At 39.6% G+C, this 18,934-nt stretch overlaps 1 protein-coding gene across 1 annotated transcript in view; it reads right to left on the bottom strand.

The window, feature by feature from the left end:
- The window catches only part of Ank2 (ankyrin 2), a 204,502-nt gene that overhangs the window by 63,563 nt on the left and 122,005 nt on the right, over window positions 1–18,934 (bottom strand). Inside the window, exons 18-22 of the mRNA XM_051185534.1 lie at window positions 18,166–18,363; window positions 13,138–13,236; window positions 11,958–12,056; window positions 8,142–8,240; window positions 7,172–7,270 (exon numbers count right to left, since the gene is read on the bottom strand). Of these exons, the coding sequence (XP_051041491.1) occupies window positions 7,172–7,270; window positions 8,142–8,240; window positions 11,958–12,056; window positions 13,138–13,236; window positions 18,166–18,363 (594 nt within the window). The remainder of the gene's footprint in view (window positions 1–7,171; window positions 7,271–8,141; window positions 8,241–11,957; window positions 12,057–13,137; window positions 13,237–18,165; window positions 18,364–18,934) is intronic.

Here is an 18,934-nt window from a genome sequence, read left to right as displayed (position 1 = left end):
CTAATTCCCACATTTAAAGTGTATTTAGTGTATCAGTTGGCAGTTATGAGAACATTAAAAGACTAACTCTTAACATAAGAGGTAAATCTTCAACTAAAATACCAAAACACCATGAGTAGGTTGTCTGGACTTCTACACTTTGCTTTAAAGATAATAAAGACTTGTTTCAATGAGTGCAATGATTGTCATGGGCTCTTTCCCAAAGCAGAAGAGACCTTCCAGATTGCCATACCAAGTAGCTATGAATGGGCATAATAGATTTGGGCCAAGAGCATCTAGACTGAGTCAATCATAACATGGCAATACGTAAGTCTTTCACTGACTGTCCTTTAATGGACTTTCTTTGCTTGTTTTCAGAACAAAATTAAACAAAATGGCTCAGAAGACCTATTATGAGGTAGCAAACAGGGACAGGCATGAAGGCCTCATGTCCAGGTCCTTGCTAACCCCATGCTGGATGGTCCATTTCACTGTCACATGGGCCCTGCCTCTGAATGCTGTGGAGATTTTCTACATATTCCTTTCTCTATCAAAAACTTTTCCTCAGACTATCAGATGTGATTTCCCCAGAGAAACACTTCCCGATGTTCCAACAATAAATAACATTTATTTAACTCTGTCAAATATATCGCACACAATTGTGTATGTCTCATCTTTTTGTCTACCTTCCAACGATGAGTGGGAGCTGTTCCAGAGGGAGCGCTACCACGCAAGCTGAAGCAGAGTAGATGCCTCTCACATATATGCACTAAAAAAAAAGTGATGCTATAAAATCACGTTAATGTATATTTAAAATTCACCAAGTGACGAAACACGTTTCCTTTTGAGTGGAATCTTTGTTTAAAGACAAGGCAGTCTTATGTTGTGTAGGTGAAGGTACAACTGAAGCCCTCAGTCATAAGTCCAACTTGCCTATGTGTCTCTTGGGATGTTTATGTAAGACCCCAGGTTTTGACTCAATGAAAGCAAACTAAACGCTGCAGGAAAGAGAAAGCAGAGGCCCAGTGACCTCACAAAGATGAGATAGTGGATAAACACTCATGAAATGAACAAATTTAAAGGATGCTTATAATACAAAATTTTATTATTATTATTATTTCAGTATCTCAATTAAATTATAACCGGTATATCATAGCTGTGCATTAGAATTACTAAAAGTATGTATTTAAATATTGCTGCTCTGAGCTAAAAACACGGCTCAGATGGTAAAATGGCTGCTGCATACATATTGAGATCTGAGTGCAGATTTCTGACACCCACGTCAAAGCCAGGCGCAAGTACACGTAACTGTCACACCAGCGCTGAGAAAACAGGGAGATCTCTAGAGCTCACTGGCCGGTCAGACTAACTCAGTCAATGAGCTCCTGCTCCAGGTTCAGTGAGATCCTGTCTGAAAACCTCAGATAGTGACTGAGGAAGACACTGGGTATTTGAACCTCTGGCCTTTAAGTACACACACACACACACACACAAATACTGCTGCTTGAGACTAAACAGGAATAATATTAAGTCTGTAGGGCTAGGTCCAGCTAACAGTATTTCAAAAACAAAATCCCTACTTAGTTTGACGCCAGCCTGGTCTATGTAGTGAGTTCCAGGACAGCCAGAGCTACATCAGGAGACCTGGTCTCTGGGGGGGGGGGGGGGGGGGAGAAACGTTCCATTTTGTTATATTATACAACTTAATTGGAGACTCATATTTTAGTCTTAGGAAGACTGCCACACTATGGCAAGTTCTGCTACACTTTTCTAAAACGTTTTAAATAAGTATCTAAATGTAAATAAAATGATTTAATAATGTGACTATTTCTATTGTATCAGACTAACCAGAAAGTCTATTTCATATAAATGTGTTCTAGAGTAACTGCTTTTCATGCCAACTATTTTTAAATGAAGGTGTGTCTCCCTTGTAAGTAAATGACTGTGTGACAGCCAGTTGTCCATTTTCAGATGCTGGCAGTGTGAGCATACTTTCTTTGTGCTTACAACAATGAATAGCCAGGCTGGTTTGTTTGGGATCAAATGCTGTTCTATGAGAAAATACATACGGCAGGATAAACAGCAGCACACATCATAATCATTTGCTCATAGATGTTTTCCTGAATAATGCAATGCCCTCCACTTACAATGCAATATGTAGCATGTATTCAGATTTGGTATGTGCCTAACTTTCACAGGGCATCAGTAAATGCAAAACAAACATATCTTCCTACTTATGAGGGATATAATAGATATAATATACACTGTTCCTTTAAAATGAAAGAACTTTAAGACATTTGGTTACTGAAACAAATTTTTGAAGAACTACATTTGAACAATATATGGAGAACTACGCTATAATTCGATGTCCATGTTCTTTCTGCTTTAGAATCTAAGATATCATGGGTCAAGATGGAAAACTACTTCAAAAGTTAAAATAAGGAATATGCTATGCATAAGATTAATGAGATATAATTAAGTCAGACGATGAGTTATTCATCATGATACAGGAAAGCATAGAAAATTACATATAAGCTTTTCTCACAATGTTTTATAAATAGTGGATAATATCTGGTTTTCCCTGTGTGTGAGGGGGTTGTATTCTTAACTGACCCTACTTAGTCACAACACACACACACCCCCAGCCAATCACTACTTTTATTCACATATTTCTCAAGCCATCAAAGCATAACCAATGATCTTGACCATCATGTCACCTTTTAACACCCTTGCCTTTTGGCTGTCATCATGGCACTTGCAGGACACCCTTGTTTTTGTTAATGTCAGTCACATTTGTCAACATAACCTCTGTAACTAGATGAACTAGTAAATGTACACTTGTTTTTGTTTTCCTGTAAAGACAAAGATAAGTACTCTAGGAAGTTCCAACAAAGATGCCCCCCCATATAACTACTACCCATATATGTGAGACAATTATAAATGATTGGAAAATATATATTTCAGAAAAATTTGAGGGTTCTGTACTCCGTATGTGTCTTTAAGTAAACACACAGAATAGCTGTAGTCACAGGAGAAGATGATGATGATCAGACAGTGTCAAATTAAATTATCTGTATTCATTGCATTTTCATTTTGATGATTCCTTTAACAGACATGGTATCAAATCAAATTTAGGGCTTAGAATTTACATTTTCCTTATGGCTTAAAAAAAAATCCTTCCTAATGAGTAAAGGATAATACATCTAATATGATTTATGTGTGGTAATTTTGGGTAATTTATTAAGGAATTTATGCTCCTCTTAGCAATGATTATTTGCTATATAATACATTATATTAAAATTACACCAAGGAAATTACATCCTAAGAAAATGCCAAACTGTCTTGCCTCCGCTGCCACAGCTCTAGTTAGAAAAGCCAAGGTTAAGGAAACAAGCCATGATTTCACACTGCCTGGCAATCTCGGCCACGCCAGCCTCTCCCTTACAATGCACTGCCTCGATCTCTCTTACAAAGCCATCATTCATGCTGTGTGATTAAAGTTCTTCAAGAGAACTCACATGGCTTCACAAGTGGCACACCCTATAAATGCAATGGATGGGAAATGAGTCCACCCCTTGTGTAGCTATAATTCAATGACTGCATTTAATGGTAAATCTCATCATGTGACATTTATTCCCCTGGCCTCATTATAAAATGCCTCACACTGCTTGCTATCATCATAGTACTGGCTTTTATTTGGTTTGGTTTTGATTAATCAGTCAACTTTAGAAAATGACATTGAAAAGGACATACCCATTGAAATCAATAAAGTATACTTTTCTTGTGTGGTATTTTTGTTGTTGTTGTTGAAAACTGAGGAGGAATAGTTCTTTCACAAAATTCTGATTAAGGTACTTTCCAGCAAAGCCAAGATTAATTACATTGGAATGATTAGGAAAATGAGCTTTGCCATCCAGCAGCTTAAACTAAATTCCAGATGTGTTCTCCAAAGCTAGGACTTTACTAACCTTATATATTAATTATTTGAGATATCAAAAATAGCACTCTATGGAGAAAATAACACATGAGGAAAGTATGACTGAACGTCTCTTCCCAAAGGGAAATAGACTGCACAAAGACCTCCACATCAGAAGAGAATGCAGCCACACTTTTAGCCCCAAATCCCATGTCTCAAAACAAACTCACAATTATATCTGGAGCCAATTAGGAGAACCAGAACATAAAGATAAAGCAGAATCAAAACATGTAGCCATCGAGATAGAGAGATGGTCCAGTGGTTAAGAGCAATGGCTGCTCTTCCAGAGTATCTGGGTACGATTTCCAGCACCCACGTAATGGCCAACAACTGCTTATAACTCCAGTTCCAGTGGATCTGACATCCTCTTGTAAGCACCATGCATATATACATGCAAGCAAAATACAAAGAAAACAACAACAACCTATGACACCACTAACAATACCCCTATGGATAAAGGGAATTGTGGGAGATGTTGGTTTATTTACTGTGAATGACACACTCTAGCTGAAATCTGACATTCTATGTGTTATTTATGGTTTATCGGATTTTTCACCTAGAAATTTGAACTCTAAATATGGTGATTTTTTTTCAAATAATGTTCTGCTTTAAAATGAATATAAATAACAATAAAATAATGAATAAAATATAATGAAATATAAATAATTAAAAAGCAAAGACTCATAAAATGTTCTAAAACAGTCACTTTATATTAGAGCTGTCAGGGATAATATCTTCCATACCCTCCCTGTATATCTTGTTTCTTGATAAGTCTCTCCCAGCTTACTTAGAGATAGTAAATAGGATATTTAAAAAAAAATCAGCGTGCACACGTGGTGTGTGTGTGTGTGCATGCGTGTGTGTGCGTGCATGCATGTGTTTCTCATGTATCAATGCAGAGTACATGTACACATGGCAAGGCACATGTATGAAGGTTGGAGAACAGCCTAAGGTTCTCACTCTTTCTATCTTGTTTTGAGGTAGGATCTCCTTTTTCCTGCTGTGAAGTCCATGCTAGCTGGCCCTCCAGCTTCCGGGAAGTCTCCTGCCTCCACCTCCTATCTTACCACAGGAGGACCACAATTACAAATGTGCATTACCATCCCCTGGTTCTGGGGGTCCAAACTTATGTTCTCACCCTTGGTTTGCCTCACTCAGTGTTAGCCACTGAGCCATTTCCCAGCCTAGTAATTAGAATGTTTAGAAACAAGTTAAGAAGTGCTAGCTGCCTCTGTTTTAAGACACAGATCTTTGTGTTCACAATCATTTGCTCTAATTCATATTTATTCACTGGAAATAATCTTAGAAGTGAGATGTGTAAGTTTCACCATGCTATTGATGCACCAAAAAAAAAAAAAAAAAAAAAAAAAAAAAAAAAGAAAAAAAAAAGAAAAAGAATGTGCTTTCCTCTGGTTGTGTCTCTTCTCCCATCCCGATACACATGTACAGAAGAGCTGTTTGAACCACTGGTGCTCTTTAGCATGTAGCACAGAGACTCCACACATCTTTCCTTCAGTCAAGAAATGTTACTTAGCAAAATGAACGAGGAAAGTGGGGCCAGGAGAGGAAAGGAGCCACAAGCATGCCATCTAGTGGCAGTTCAGTAAAACTACAGATCCAAGATTCCCAGTGTGGAAAAAGTATTAAAAGTTAACAAAACCCAAGACTAACAATACACATCTTGTCACTAAAGCCTTCATTTCTTTGTGATGTACATGCTATTCTGAGGTGACATAGCTGTGTATGTCTTCATATGAAGACTTTCCTGTTACAAAAAAACAAAACAAAACCAAAAAAAAAAAAAAAAAAAAAAAAAAAACACCCAATCTCTTAAAAGCAATTAAGATTCAGCCATACAAAAAGATATTAAATATTCTGACCACAAGGAAATGAAGGCTTGAGGTGCTAGACACATTTATCTTCATTTGAGTAATGAAAACACATACTATCATATCACAAGACATTACAGACACTTGGGCACTTTTTGTGAATTGATTCAAAATGTTTAAATAGAATATAATTATACTTTTTTTTAAAAAAAGGCAATGACCTTATATAATGACCTGTAAATAGAGTACTAAACATTGACAAGACTTTTTCTCATATATAGTTTATCAAATTTATACTGTATATCTTTAAAACTACTGGGCACGCTGGCTAAAGGAGATGGCTCCACTTGAAAAATGAGCAGTACCGCTGGCTCCCACCAAAAAGTGCAGTCGATATTGTGTAGCTCATTAATTATTCATACTCTACTCTATTTAAAACTGCATGTCACATCAACTGTATTCCATCTACCTCAATGGCTGTCAACGGGGACTTTCCATTAGCCAATGAAACAAAATTCCTTCCCTTTCCCTCCCCTCAGTTGAAAGAATCAAGTGTTCCCAAACACTGCATGTAGCAGTTCTAGCTTGGGAGAATTCACCAGAACCTACTTTATTCCGAGTACTACAGTAAATTGTGGATTTGTGGTTTTATTGTTTCCAGAGGACATCACAGGTTTTGCTGTTTCTCGACTTTACCAAGATATGTTAAAAAGCCATTGTTCGTAGAACTCATGCTCAAAGTTTAAAAACTTCCCTGGAGCCTCTGCGGAGACTAGGATACCTCAGGCTCAGGATTTGCTCTTGAGACTTCCTCTGGCAAAGACCAATAACTATCACTGGCCTCTCCCCAAGGATCAGCAGGCATTTCAAAGCAGTGAAAACGAAGGCGTGTAGGCATACACTCAACACCTGCAATTTTCTTTTTATTCTTAAGAAATTATCAGACACAAGAAGGCAAAGAAGAAATTTCAGGTGGCTTCGTTGTCTGTACAAGTGAGTTTGACCTAACCAGGGGCTCTTTTGTCAAGGTGCCCCGACCCCTAGGCCAAGTTCAGGTTGGCTGCAGAATGTGGTACCTTTCTGCCAGCAGTAGGTGTCACACACGACTAGAGGAAAGAGGTACGGGAGCCAGAAAAAAAACTCACAGGGGATGGTACTTTTCTGTAGCTACAAAGCTGCGTTCATATATTTTATTTGGAATTATATTGATTTAAAGACAGACACCCTGTGTCCATTGGTAAACACATTCATAGTTGCATACTCCTGAGTCTGTTCTGCAATGCATTGAGCAAAAGAAGTTCACCAAGGAAGCTGCAAACACCGAGCGAAGGAAAGTATGTGGTGGGAAAACCAAGAGGACGGGAGCAGGTCAGTCATTAGTACTCACCGTGGTGGTGGTGGTGACTTCCTCAGTCACAACCTTCAGAGTGTCAACCACAGAGATGTAGCCCAGCCGCTTAGCGATCGCCAGGGCGGTGTTGCCATTCTGGAGAGAGAGAAGGAGGGAAAGAGTGAGAAGGGCTAGGGAGGACTGCCTTGTGAGCCAATGAGCTCACCCAGGGCTCAGCATGAGCCAGCACTTCCTTCCAAAACAAGGCACAGCTCGGGAAAATCACTAGTTTTTACCATTACATCTAAATCTGTCTTTGTAACTTCTTTAGACTATAGCCCAGGTCACCATGGTAACACAACAAGCTTGCATCTGCCTGCTCTTTTTAATAAGAAGCACTTGATGCTTTAACCCTGAGGTTGTCAAGCAGCTCCTAGTGCTGCCTCAGCCTTCTAAAGCCACCTCTGGAACTGAGGATGGTACCTGCCAAAATGACTAGGGAGAACCTGCTACACTCATTGCTCACCAAGGGTCAGGCCATCTGCTGCAGGTGAGATGCTACCAGAGGGACCCAGTGACAGATTTAGCTTCTGCTCTGTGGGAGCTCCAGAGCTGCAAAAACTACACAAGCCAGCAATTCCAGCCGCCTCCAGTCCAGGCCACTGGGGACCCCATTTGTTTAATTACACCACTTAGTTTACATTTCAATGGCTCCATGTCCCAATGAGGCAGTTCTAAGCCAGCAGCTCAGAAACTGGGCGGGAGGGGTGGGTAAGCGCTCACATCTGAGAGCCAGCTGTAAGCAAAGTCCTTCCAGCAGCCCAAGTGGAGGGCCCCACTCCCTAGAGACTCAACTGACTTCCTTCCCGGCACACACTCCCCAGAAATCACGGACTTCTAGTAAGGTTTTTCCAGAAATCTGGGGCTTTCCACAGTCTGGGAGCTTGTTTAAGGAGGACGTGTCCCACTTAACCTCTGACAATAGGATAGCAGGGCGAGTACAGGGAAGGGCCACAGGCCTCCTTACCGCAGTGGTGGCATTTGGCTTGGCCCCATGCTGGAGCAGGACATTGATGATGTGTGTGTGGCCCTGTTGGGCAGCTTGGTGCAAAGGTGTGTAGCCATTCTGTGGATCACGGTAGCACCGAATTGCAGAGGGAGGAGAAAATTAGGTTAGCTTTCAGCTTTCACTCCTCTTAGTTACAGCAAACCCATCAAAGCACCTCATTGTTTATTTGGAGCACAGTTTTCCCAGCAACCTATTTCTCAGCAGCAACACTCCCTCACACCTTATGGTGGACTAAACAAGGAGAGACTAGATTATGAAACAATAAGATAAACAGACTCAATTTATAACTGTAATTATATTTTAACCAATTGACATTTAAAGTGTTTAAACAGAGAGAAGATGAAAAATTGGAAAGGAGGAAAGAGATGTGATGTATTTCCTAAGGAAAGATGAGAGAGTAAGTTGGTATTTAACTGAAGGCTGACAAAGGGTCACAGGCCATCACCATCTTAACAACCCTTTTAAGTTCGCTTTGGAAGATCTGTAAGGATGAAAGAGAATTTAATCTCATGTTTAACTCAGGAGACAGCTTTGGTTCTAGATGGTTGTATGTGTAAACTTTAGAATAGAAAACTTCATTGGAAGCCCCCAATGCCCTGCCCCCCAAAAATGTGTCTTTAAAAACTAGAAATTTGACAGTGTGATCAAAACTTTCATAGAGACGAAAGCTCCTGACTTGGAAGGAATTGCCATTAGGATTAGTTTGAGGCCAGTCTTGTTCAGAACTGTAGTAGTTGACAGGGGTGGCACAAATTAGTTATGTATTCAAATTAACTCAAAACTTTTACTGGAATCCTTGATGGTGGAACAGAAGTCATTCCCTGGGCATTCATTTTGTGCTAGATGCTGGCCCTCAGAGTGTTGTCTCTTCTAATCTTATCACTCTGAAATGGCTTGCGATGCTTAGTATAAAGGAAAAGGTATTTTGTAAATAATAATTGACTGAATGAATAGTGGACAAATGATTATTTTCTCCCCATTTCAGAAAGGATGAAACAGGTATAACAGGGTTAACCAACTTCTCCACAAGCACTCTAGGTTTAGTTTCTAAGCAGACCATGGAAACCAGTGGCTACTTCCAAATTCTCTGCAAAAAGAAAAAAATATTTATTTATCTTTATCAGAGCCCATTGCATCTAGCTGTAACTTCTGAGTTGTATGCATGAATATATATCATGTTTAAAAGAATATGCACATGTCTGTACATTTCATGCAGTGTCAGAGCAAATGGCCAATATGCATATTTGGTCATTTTGACAACACACAATGTCTGATTATATTCCTGAGTGCCATAAGACCCCTTCTATATAGTCACAATGGCCTTTCTTTGTATGGGAATGCCATCATGTATGAGTGTCTTTCTGTCCAGGTGTACCAACAATAAAATAAACACACTGCCCTACAGTTATTATAAGACGCTGCTCTCAATCAGGCAATCCATGGACATTTAAGACGCTAAAGTAAATTATATTTATTTTCCTAAAAATTCTTCCTTTCCATTTTATTTATAATATTCAGCCAAATGAATTACCTTACTTCTTCATTATCAATCACTCACTAACCATGTGCTATGTGCTAAATAATTCAGTATATAAATAACATTCCATATACTAAACTAATACATATTAATATAGTTTAAAAGATAGCTTACCTACGTAAATCATGCTAAATATAATTAGTCATGGTTAAATAACAGTCTGTCCCTACTGTAGACCATATGGAGTTCTCATTGACTGACCCCTGTGGTCTGGAAAATGACCCATGGGTATGATTTAATCTAACCATTACCTGAAGCTGTAATGAGTAGGAGTAGTCACCGAAATCTTGAGTACGTCTATAAATATGTTGATGTTTCTGTGACTCTCCAGCCTGCTGGCACACCAGCCTTAGATGCACCCCTTCTACTATGGACAAGCAAAGCTCCAAATCACTCAGACTTCCATTTTTCTCATTGCAAAACAGGGGTGACTGAAGGTATGTGCTTCAAGAAGGACCGCATACGTTTTCCATGAAGATATGTGTAGTTCATGAGAATTATACGAAAATGCTAGCAAGCTGTGCCATTGCCCCATAGACAATCTTTGTACCTTTCAGTGTGTATGATCAAAGATACTTATTTCCATTTTGTACTAGAGTTTAAACCCTTTTCACAAGTTCATTCCCTATAAGTCCAGTTTGTTTCACAGGGTTTCATTATAATTCTAAGCAAATAATGATTTCATTTTTTAAAGTTTACATTTCTTAATTTTTATGTCAAATTTTATATGCAGTTAAGGAGTAGAGACAGGATACGTTTGCATTCTGAAAGCAGTTAAATAATTCTTTAGTAACCATGGTTACACATAAAACATCAGGAAGAAAATATAATTTCTTCTGCAAAGGTATTGTTCCATGTAGAAAAATTCTGAAGAACTTAATAACAGATTGCATCTGCCTACCTAAACCAAAATATATGGTCACAGGTCAAAGGTCACAGTAAAGTCATACAGTTCACCAAAAAGAAATCCCTAAAATGTTAAAGTGAGATTCTACTTTTCTCTTAACAAAATGTACAGATCTAATTCCACAGAGGCCCAGACAATGCAATACAGAGTTGGGCATCTAAATGCTAAGACCATCTCAGTGGGCAAACACTCACCAATACCACATAAACCTTTGCTAGAACTGCCAGTGTCTCATTGCATGGTGCATTTGTACATTTCAGACGGTTGTGACTATGTGTATGAGCGGGCTCAACAAAAAGGATGCTAGGAACTAAAGGCTGAGGAGCCATAGGGAAGATCTTTAATAAGCACCAAATGAAAGCTTCTCAGAATTGTGTAGGTCAGAAACTATACAACAACCATCATAGGGCAAGATCAGAAATTTGAATCAAGTGCTATATTTCAAACAAAATAAGTTTGTTTCAAATTAGTCAATGAACATGCTTTTGCACACACACACAAAAATGATATTGTTTCTGCTTCTAGCATGACAGAAAAAGAAACACTGATTTACAAAACATCTAGTAGTTATTTCTAATTAGTGTCATCTCAAAATGGTGGCTCTGAAACCCCCGAAAGCGCTTGCACTGATGCACCTGAGCTGCAGCAGACCTTCCTGATGTGTGAACTCAAATACACTTAACCCACAATTCTTTGTAGCAATGAAGAGCAGCAGTTACGCCATGCTTTTCTCTTGAACTTGGACCAATCTGTGTGCTGGGTGCTTTATCCAACAGGACCTTTGACCTGCATTGTGCAGAAATTTTAGGGACATGCCATCTCTGAGTTATCTCTCAGAACCTATAACCCAGGCATTTCATCACTTTTGTCACTAAGCATTACCTCATGAGGCTCCCAAAGTGATAATGGGAGCCTCGTTTAAAAATGGGATATATGTAGTATGGGCTGTGCAAATCTGTTTTCCCATAGGAGGAGATGTGGAACTAGGGGACAGGGCCAAGGGCCTGAAACACAATAGAGGAAGTCTGGCAGGGCTCCAGGATGAACTATGAGGACCAAATGTTTCCTGCAGTAATTTGCTAAGCCAAATCTCTTTTAACGCTGTAACACATGGAACTCTGAAGCTGACCTTCATGGCCATCAAAGGTTATCAGAGTGGGAAGCCCTAAACAATCACAAAACTACATGGCTTCTTCAAAATTAGTTCAGAAGAACTAGAAAGCAAAATTAAATTTAGCCCAAAAGCAACTTGCAGTTATAGTAGTGTCCTGACTGTACTCTTGGCAGAATGAGTTTGATCGTCAAGAAGGAAAATGAGTATATATTTTACCTTGGTTTTTGCATTGACATTTGCTCCCTGTTTCAGAAGAAAGTTGACCATTTTCACATTTCCGTAGTGACAGGCCACGATTAAAGGAGTGTAACCAAGCTGTAGTGACAAATCCCAAAGTACAAGTATTATAGTGCCAGTAGTTAATCAACAAAGATACGGTTTCAATTATTGCACATACTATCCTTTGGATGCAAATATAGGATAAGCTATCCCTAACCACACAGAACTATGCATCAACCAGGGGGATGAGACACACAGGTGACTTAACTTAGCTGATAGAACTGAGAAGTGAAAAATGGTAGGCTATGTCAGTGGGAGGGGGAAGACTCTAGTAGAAGAAGTAGGTGAAGATAAGCAAAAGGTGGAGGGAAGAATGGGAAGATGGGAAGATGAGCAATAAAGAGATGTCTCTGGCCATGACATACCATTGCATTCATAAACTCACTGAGGCTGTTGTAGTTACACATATTTGCACAAGATTGGACCCATCAATATTTTATCTGAATGAAAGAGGGAGCCCATGGGGCCCCATCCTTCCGTAAAGAGGGACTATTAAGGATTAACACTTGTTTGGGGAGGAGTGTCACTGTCTTCAGTGGTGCAGCTGAGATAAACTGCCCTCACTCCATGGAATGACTTCCCACCTAGGTTCAGATCAGCAAGTCTAATTAAACCCATTGGCCTTCATACAAAAAGAAGGCATGAGAACTGGAGGTGGGGGGCATGCTGAGAAAGGAGCTGGGGGAAGCGGGAGGGTAAAAGGGAGGGGAATGAAGGAGCAAAACTTACTACAACTCATTATATAAGTAATAAGTGACAGTAAAACAATAACAATAAGAGTGGGTAATAAAACAACAGCACAGAGAGAACCAATCCTCCTCAAGACCAAGAGCATGTGGCAGAACAAGGACAGAGCCAAAACAGTGAGGCGGATGTAGGAGTTAAAGCAGAAGTGAGAGTGTGTGCAACATCCTGCAGAACTGGAATCTTAGGCTGAGTCCTGAGGCCACTTTCTCAACTCCAGTCTCATTCTAGGAGACATGGGGAAGCATGAGGTTTATACATTAGATTGGACTTTTAAGAAGAGGGACCTAGGGCATGAGCTGACCTGAATGTGGCCAACCAAGAATCAGCCAAACCAGGAGTGATGACAACACTGCCCAGAGATCTGCTGTACCTTTGTGTAGGCATCCTGGTCAGCCCCGTGTTTGGTGAGAATGTCAGCAACGTTCACTTTATCTTCTTGGGCTGCAAGGTGTAAAGATGTGAGCCCACTCTGTAGCAAGAACGGAAGCAAGGGAACATATCAGAGAGGGAAACACACTGCCATCCACAGGTCCGTGTCTTGAAAAGAGTTAGAAAGCATGTGGCCTCTCTCCAGAATCCCATCTCACATTTTAGACAAATCCTTGAGTAAACATGGGTTTTCAACCAAGATATATTCTCTGCAGCAAATTACATTTTCTGTTTTTCTGTATCTGGTATTGATAATTTCACTCTTGAAAATAGTTTTGCTAAAAAAGCTTCCAAATAATATTCATTTCAAGTCTACCTTCACTTCCTCATGAGTCCTCTTATTTACTTCAATTAACGGAAAAAAAACAAATATTGCTACAACTTTATAACCTTGGCAATAATCAATATTTTCATCAATAAAGTATCATATTAATGTTTAAAATACATCGAGTTACTGGAAGTAAGCTCAGAATATTTTTCCAGCACTCAGTTTACTTTGGGGAACAAGGGTTGTCTTCTAGATGGTAAAATTTTAAAAGTAACTCTGTCACTTAATATAGCACTGTAAAACTTGGCCAGTTTTATGGGGAAAAAAGTTTATGCATTGGGTATCTGGTAATAAATATGTTTATCTGAATACATGGTTAAGGAATAGTCATGAGTTAATAAAAAAAAAAACCAAGGAATAGAGAGGGGAGAAACAGTTTATCCAGCCAATGCCACACCCTAGCAGTCTCAATATATATGTGTAGCACCCTCAACAAAAACTGGGATTTAAGGATATCAAATACAATTTTAGCAGGCAATTTTTGAATATTTTTGTTATACTAGGAAGAACTCACATGATTTGGATGTAGCTATGAACAAAGTTCCTGTCTGTGTAAAGTCCATAGTCTAGCTTAGAATATATCGATGCTATGTCTTACACTCCTCCAACACACCAATATCCTTACTATTTTACCTCTTCTACTATTTTCAGTGGGTATTGATGATTGACTGTAGTGAGGTAGTCCTTCTGTAGCACTGACCACGCCCATTGGGGGGTGGAGCGATGGGCGGAGAGGACCTGAGGAAGGAGGTCCGAGGGGGCCAGGAAGGTGCTCTCTCTTTCTGGCGTGACTCGGACAGGAGAGGATCGGGTTGAATTTCCTGGTGTTCATCTGTCTAGGTTGTAAGTTATTTCTCCCTGAATAAACATCTATTCGGCCTATTTGTTTATCCTGATCCTTATTTACCGCAATAATTGACCCCAGGGCCTCAGGCATAGCACACAAATACTTCACTATTGAGTCACAACCCAGATCTCTTCTTATCTTTTATTACAAAACAAGGTCTCACTACGGGGTCCAGACTAGTCATAGACCCACTTAAAAGCTCAAGCTAGTTTTGAGTTTATGAGTCTCCTGATCCAGCCTCTCAGTACTGGAGAATTCAAGCCTGTGCCATCAAACCTAGCAATGTTGCTACCTTGCTCAAGGTCAGGTAGCACTCTGGCTAAGTGGCCAGCCCTAATGACCATGGCTGGAAGGCTCATTCTCCCCATTAGCATAGAGGCTGAGAAAACTGAGCATTGCCTTCAAACCTCATTGCTTCCATCATGGCACTATACCTAGAAAGTAACAGCTGCTCTGACCATTGAAAACATGGGTGGCACACATATAGAGAAAAGCATTCTATGACTCTGCAGGGGCTTTCACTTGAATAATCTCAGTCCAGCGTGAATCTGTGAGCCAAAATAATGACTGTCTTGACTAGAAATGGACATAAAACATCAGCCTAAGAAAGAAATCTCTCTTTTTTGCATTAAAATTGTGTCATTTATAAACAAATATCATTTATAAAAGTGAAGTTGATTTTTTTTTTCTTGTGCGTTCTCCAGGGAGAGTCTCTAGCCCAAGTTGGACTCAAAGTTGGGATCCTCCACAACTGAATAATTTCCTTCACGGCTGGGTATGCAAGTCAAAAATCTCCTTAAATATTTGTTAGCTGGCTGCTTACACTCTTCGAAAGCAGCTAGTAATACACTGAGAAGGATACCATCAAGGAAAACAAATCTACTCTATATTTTTTGAAAATTGAAAGGCATACCATCAGAAGCATTGTATGATTAGTTTCACCTACTGTCTAGAATGTTTCTCCTTGAATTGTCTGTCGGTCAGAGCTGACCTGAAGACACCCTAAACAATACAGGATATTTGTCTTGATTGGCAATAAGATGCTAGCTATCACTGAAGACACTACACAGTTTGGTCACAGAGCATGAGAAAATCAAGCTGCTACTGGCCAGGAAGTTCCCCCCACCCATCCCCCAAGAGCTACTTTTCATAGAACTGGAATGTGCTATGCAGGCTGCTGGGGGAGGGGGAAGTTACCAAAAATCTCAGTCAACTGTGAACCTATGAGCCACAATAATGACTGGCTTCACTAGAAATGCCCATAGGTTCAGTGGTGGCACCAATGTTATGGAGCTCACCAATTGCTTTATGAGTTGATTGAAGGCTTACTCCAAAGGATAAGACACTCATGCTTGGTGCTGAAAATGTGGCTAAGATCCTGTGGCTGGGTGGGGTTAGCTCATAGGCCCCAGGAGTGAATCTATTACTATTATTTTGCTAAATGGACACAATATCAAATATCTATCTATATCTCCGACCTCACCAGAGAAGTTTCTTTTTTAGGTAAATAGTAGTTAACAGAAAAATTATAACTGATGAAAGTACAGATATTAAGTATCTGTGGATACAAGTAAGACATTGATATTATCCCCATCTCCAAGCCTGGGGACCATCATGGAAGAAGGGACAAAAAGATTATTAAGAGCCAGAGGTTGGACAGGAGCAGAGTAAAACAATGTCCTCTGGAGATGACAGATCTGTTGCCCTCCTGAGCTCACAGCAGCTATGGTTACTAGCACAAGACCTAGAAGAGATGTAGCTATCCAATATTCTAGCATGGAATGAGAAGAGGGGCTCATTAGCCCCTAATTGGAGAGATGTGGACAGTTTATTGCTTCTGGGGATAGGTGAATCAATTTCCTTTTCTGTGTATGCCCATTGGTAGGTCAACTGCCACAAATGGATGGTGTTAAACCCATGAGTCTCTGGGCTACACAAATTGCACATCATGAGTTATTTTTTAAGTTATTTTTAAGAAGATAAGAGATTAAGAGGTGTTGGAAGATGGAGAAATAATGGGAGAAGAGTGATGGGCAAATACCACCAAAATACATTGTATGACATTCTCAAAGGATTCATAAAATATTATATACAAAAAGATTTTAATCTACCCAAGATGGCACTTAATGTTCAAAAATAAGTTTCTCCTGATTGCTTTCAAATGAGCATGTTCCTAGGCAGACAATAAACAGATGTATCAAAAGATTGCCTGAAAGGTGGGCTTTAAATATGGTTCAAACTTTCCCTACTGTCTGGATGATATTAGCTTTCACTGTTAGGCTTTATGTTCATTCTTTTAAAATGCAAGTCTGGAAAGACTATTTCAGCTCCACGTTGTGCTCTAAAGATATCTACCAAAATTTCAAGGTGACACTAAATCTCCAAATGCTACTTCAAGTTGAGGTCACTGGGTAGACTTAGAATGCTGGGAGCCCACAAGGGTAAAGCGCCCATCTTTCATTTGTGAAGCTCTCAACTAAATCCTTACATAACAAGAAAACCCTCACCAGGTGCCTCATTCCTTGGCCTCTGGAATCATAAGCCAATTCAAACTCTTTTCTTTATAAAGTTCCCAATCTCAAGTAATTTGTCATAGCAAGAGACTAAAGCATTACACTATAAGAAAGGATCTGGGAGGACTTTCAACACAAAGATGAAGAATGCAATGGGACACTTCTGAGTGACAAAGACAGAGGGACCAGAGCTCTAGATACCCTTGAGACGATCTACCTGAATCACAGTTCTTCTAAAGAGTCCATGTTACACACTCCAGTTAATGTTTGTAAGCAATTTTGTACTTGATATTCCAAACGTACTGGTTAATTTACTAGTCACACACTGAAAGCACAGTATTTGTGGAAAATCTTAAGAAGCTGAATTTTTTATCTTGCCCAGTTACATGGAACAAACAAAAAACACCAAGAGATTTAAATAATTAATATGCACAGTCTGTAATTTTTAGTTTCTCAGCTGGTGGCTCCAGGTTGATAAGTAAATCTGTAGTAGGCATATTCTTTCATGTTTGAATGATTTTACCCTTATATTCTTGACTATTATATTTTAATTAACATGGTCATCTACAGAGGCTATTTACTGGAAGGGGAAGCTTAAATTACTGTGGGGCTTTCTCTGAAAAAGGATTTCTAACCAAAACCACTACCTAAGGTAGTCTGATAGTGGCTTAAAAAATCTAATTCACTAAGTTCTCAGACCACAATGCAGAGATAATTGTCGTTTGGCTTGTGTGGTAGACAGGGACCTGCTAGCTCATATTCACCTGTTGAAGCCCAACCTCCAGTTGCAACTGCTCTCTTGTCTGTCTCTGTCCCTGGCTTCCTAGCCACTTTAAAAAAAAAAAAACCTGCAATTAGCAATTACATGAAGCATAAACTAGGACACTGTGGCTGCTCAAGTGCAGTGATCTTAACTCCTGGGCACTATGGGCTAGCTTCATGCAATACTCACACCATGCTGAGAAGCTGAGAATGCAGGGCAACACAAAGAGATAATGGAACTGACTTGAGAAGAAAAGTTAAGCAAACCTGTGGGAGCAATTGGCACCATACCCTAGCATCTAGCTCTCATGAGCTTGCCTTCCTTGCTGTCTTGGGGTGTTTTGTTTGTTTGTTTGTTTGTTTTTACATAGCCCTGCTTCCTTTGCACACACACACACACACACACACACACACACACACACACACTCACTCACACACTTGTTCCAAATAATCTTTTCTTGGTTTCTGTTTAAATTTCTCCAGTAGACTTAACTGAAGCCAGAGTCTTGAAAACAATACCTTTGTTGACATGTGGATATTGGCTCCTTTTTCCAGAAGCAAGGTGACCATATCTGTGTGGCCCTCTTGTGAGGCCAGATGCAGTGGAGTGACCCCTTGCTTTGTCACAGTGTTAGTCTCAGCTCCATAGTTCAGTAGTGTGGAAGCTATCTGCATCTGATTCTTCTTGGCAGCAATGTGTAAAGGAGTATAACCATTCTACAACAGAAACAAAACTATGTCAACACATACGCACACACATCACACACAGAGAGAACACTTGGTAGGTGCTCTAATATTTATCTCCAATGGAAATAATTAAGTACAATTAGCCAGAAAAGGTAAATGTAAGCTGACAGTTAAGTCAAACTCTTAGTTGTGACATGTTTCCATCTAGCCATACGCACATTTGCAACCAAAGGCAAAATATCCTCACTACATCCCAGAATAGATACAGACATAAAAGCATCAAATCTGAAAGTCTCTTCATCATTAGCTTCTCTCCCAAACAAGAAAAGAAAGTACAGCAGACACCACTTCATATGACAGTCCTTGAGAGCCTGGTGGTGGATTTCATCTCTAAGGACTTCTCTACAGTCTTGTCTCTTCCAGGCTCAGCATCCATTCCTTCAGTTATTCCTGACCTTTTTGGTCATTTCTAGTCCTCTCTCCCCAAAAGACAACCTGCTCTGAGCTGACTATGATCTGTCCACAATGCTCCTGAATTGTGGGATTTCACACCACAGAATTCATTACAACAGATATTACTTTACCCACACAGAATCAAATT

The sequence above is a fragment of the Phodopus roborovskii genome, unplaced genomic scaffold (assembly GCF_943737965.1).
Source record: "Phodopus roborovskii unplaced genomic scaffold, PHOROB, whole genome shotgun sequence".
Taxonomy (NCBI): domain Eukaryota; kingdom Metazoa; phylum Chordata; class Mammalia; order Rodentia; family Cricetidae; genus Phodopus; species Phodopus roborovskii.
Note: the sequence above shows the minus strand (reverse complement) of the source record. Positions and strands in the feature narration are given on the sequence as shown.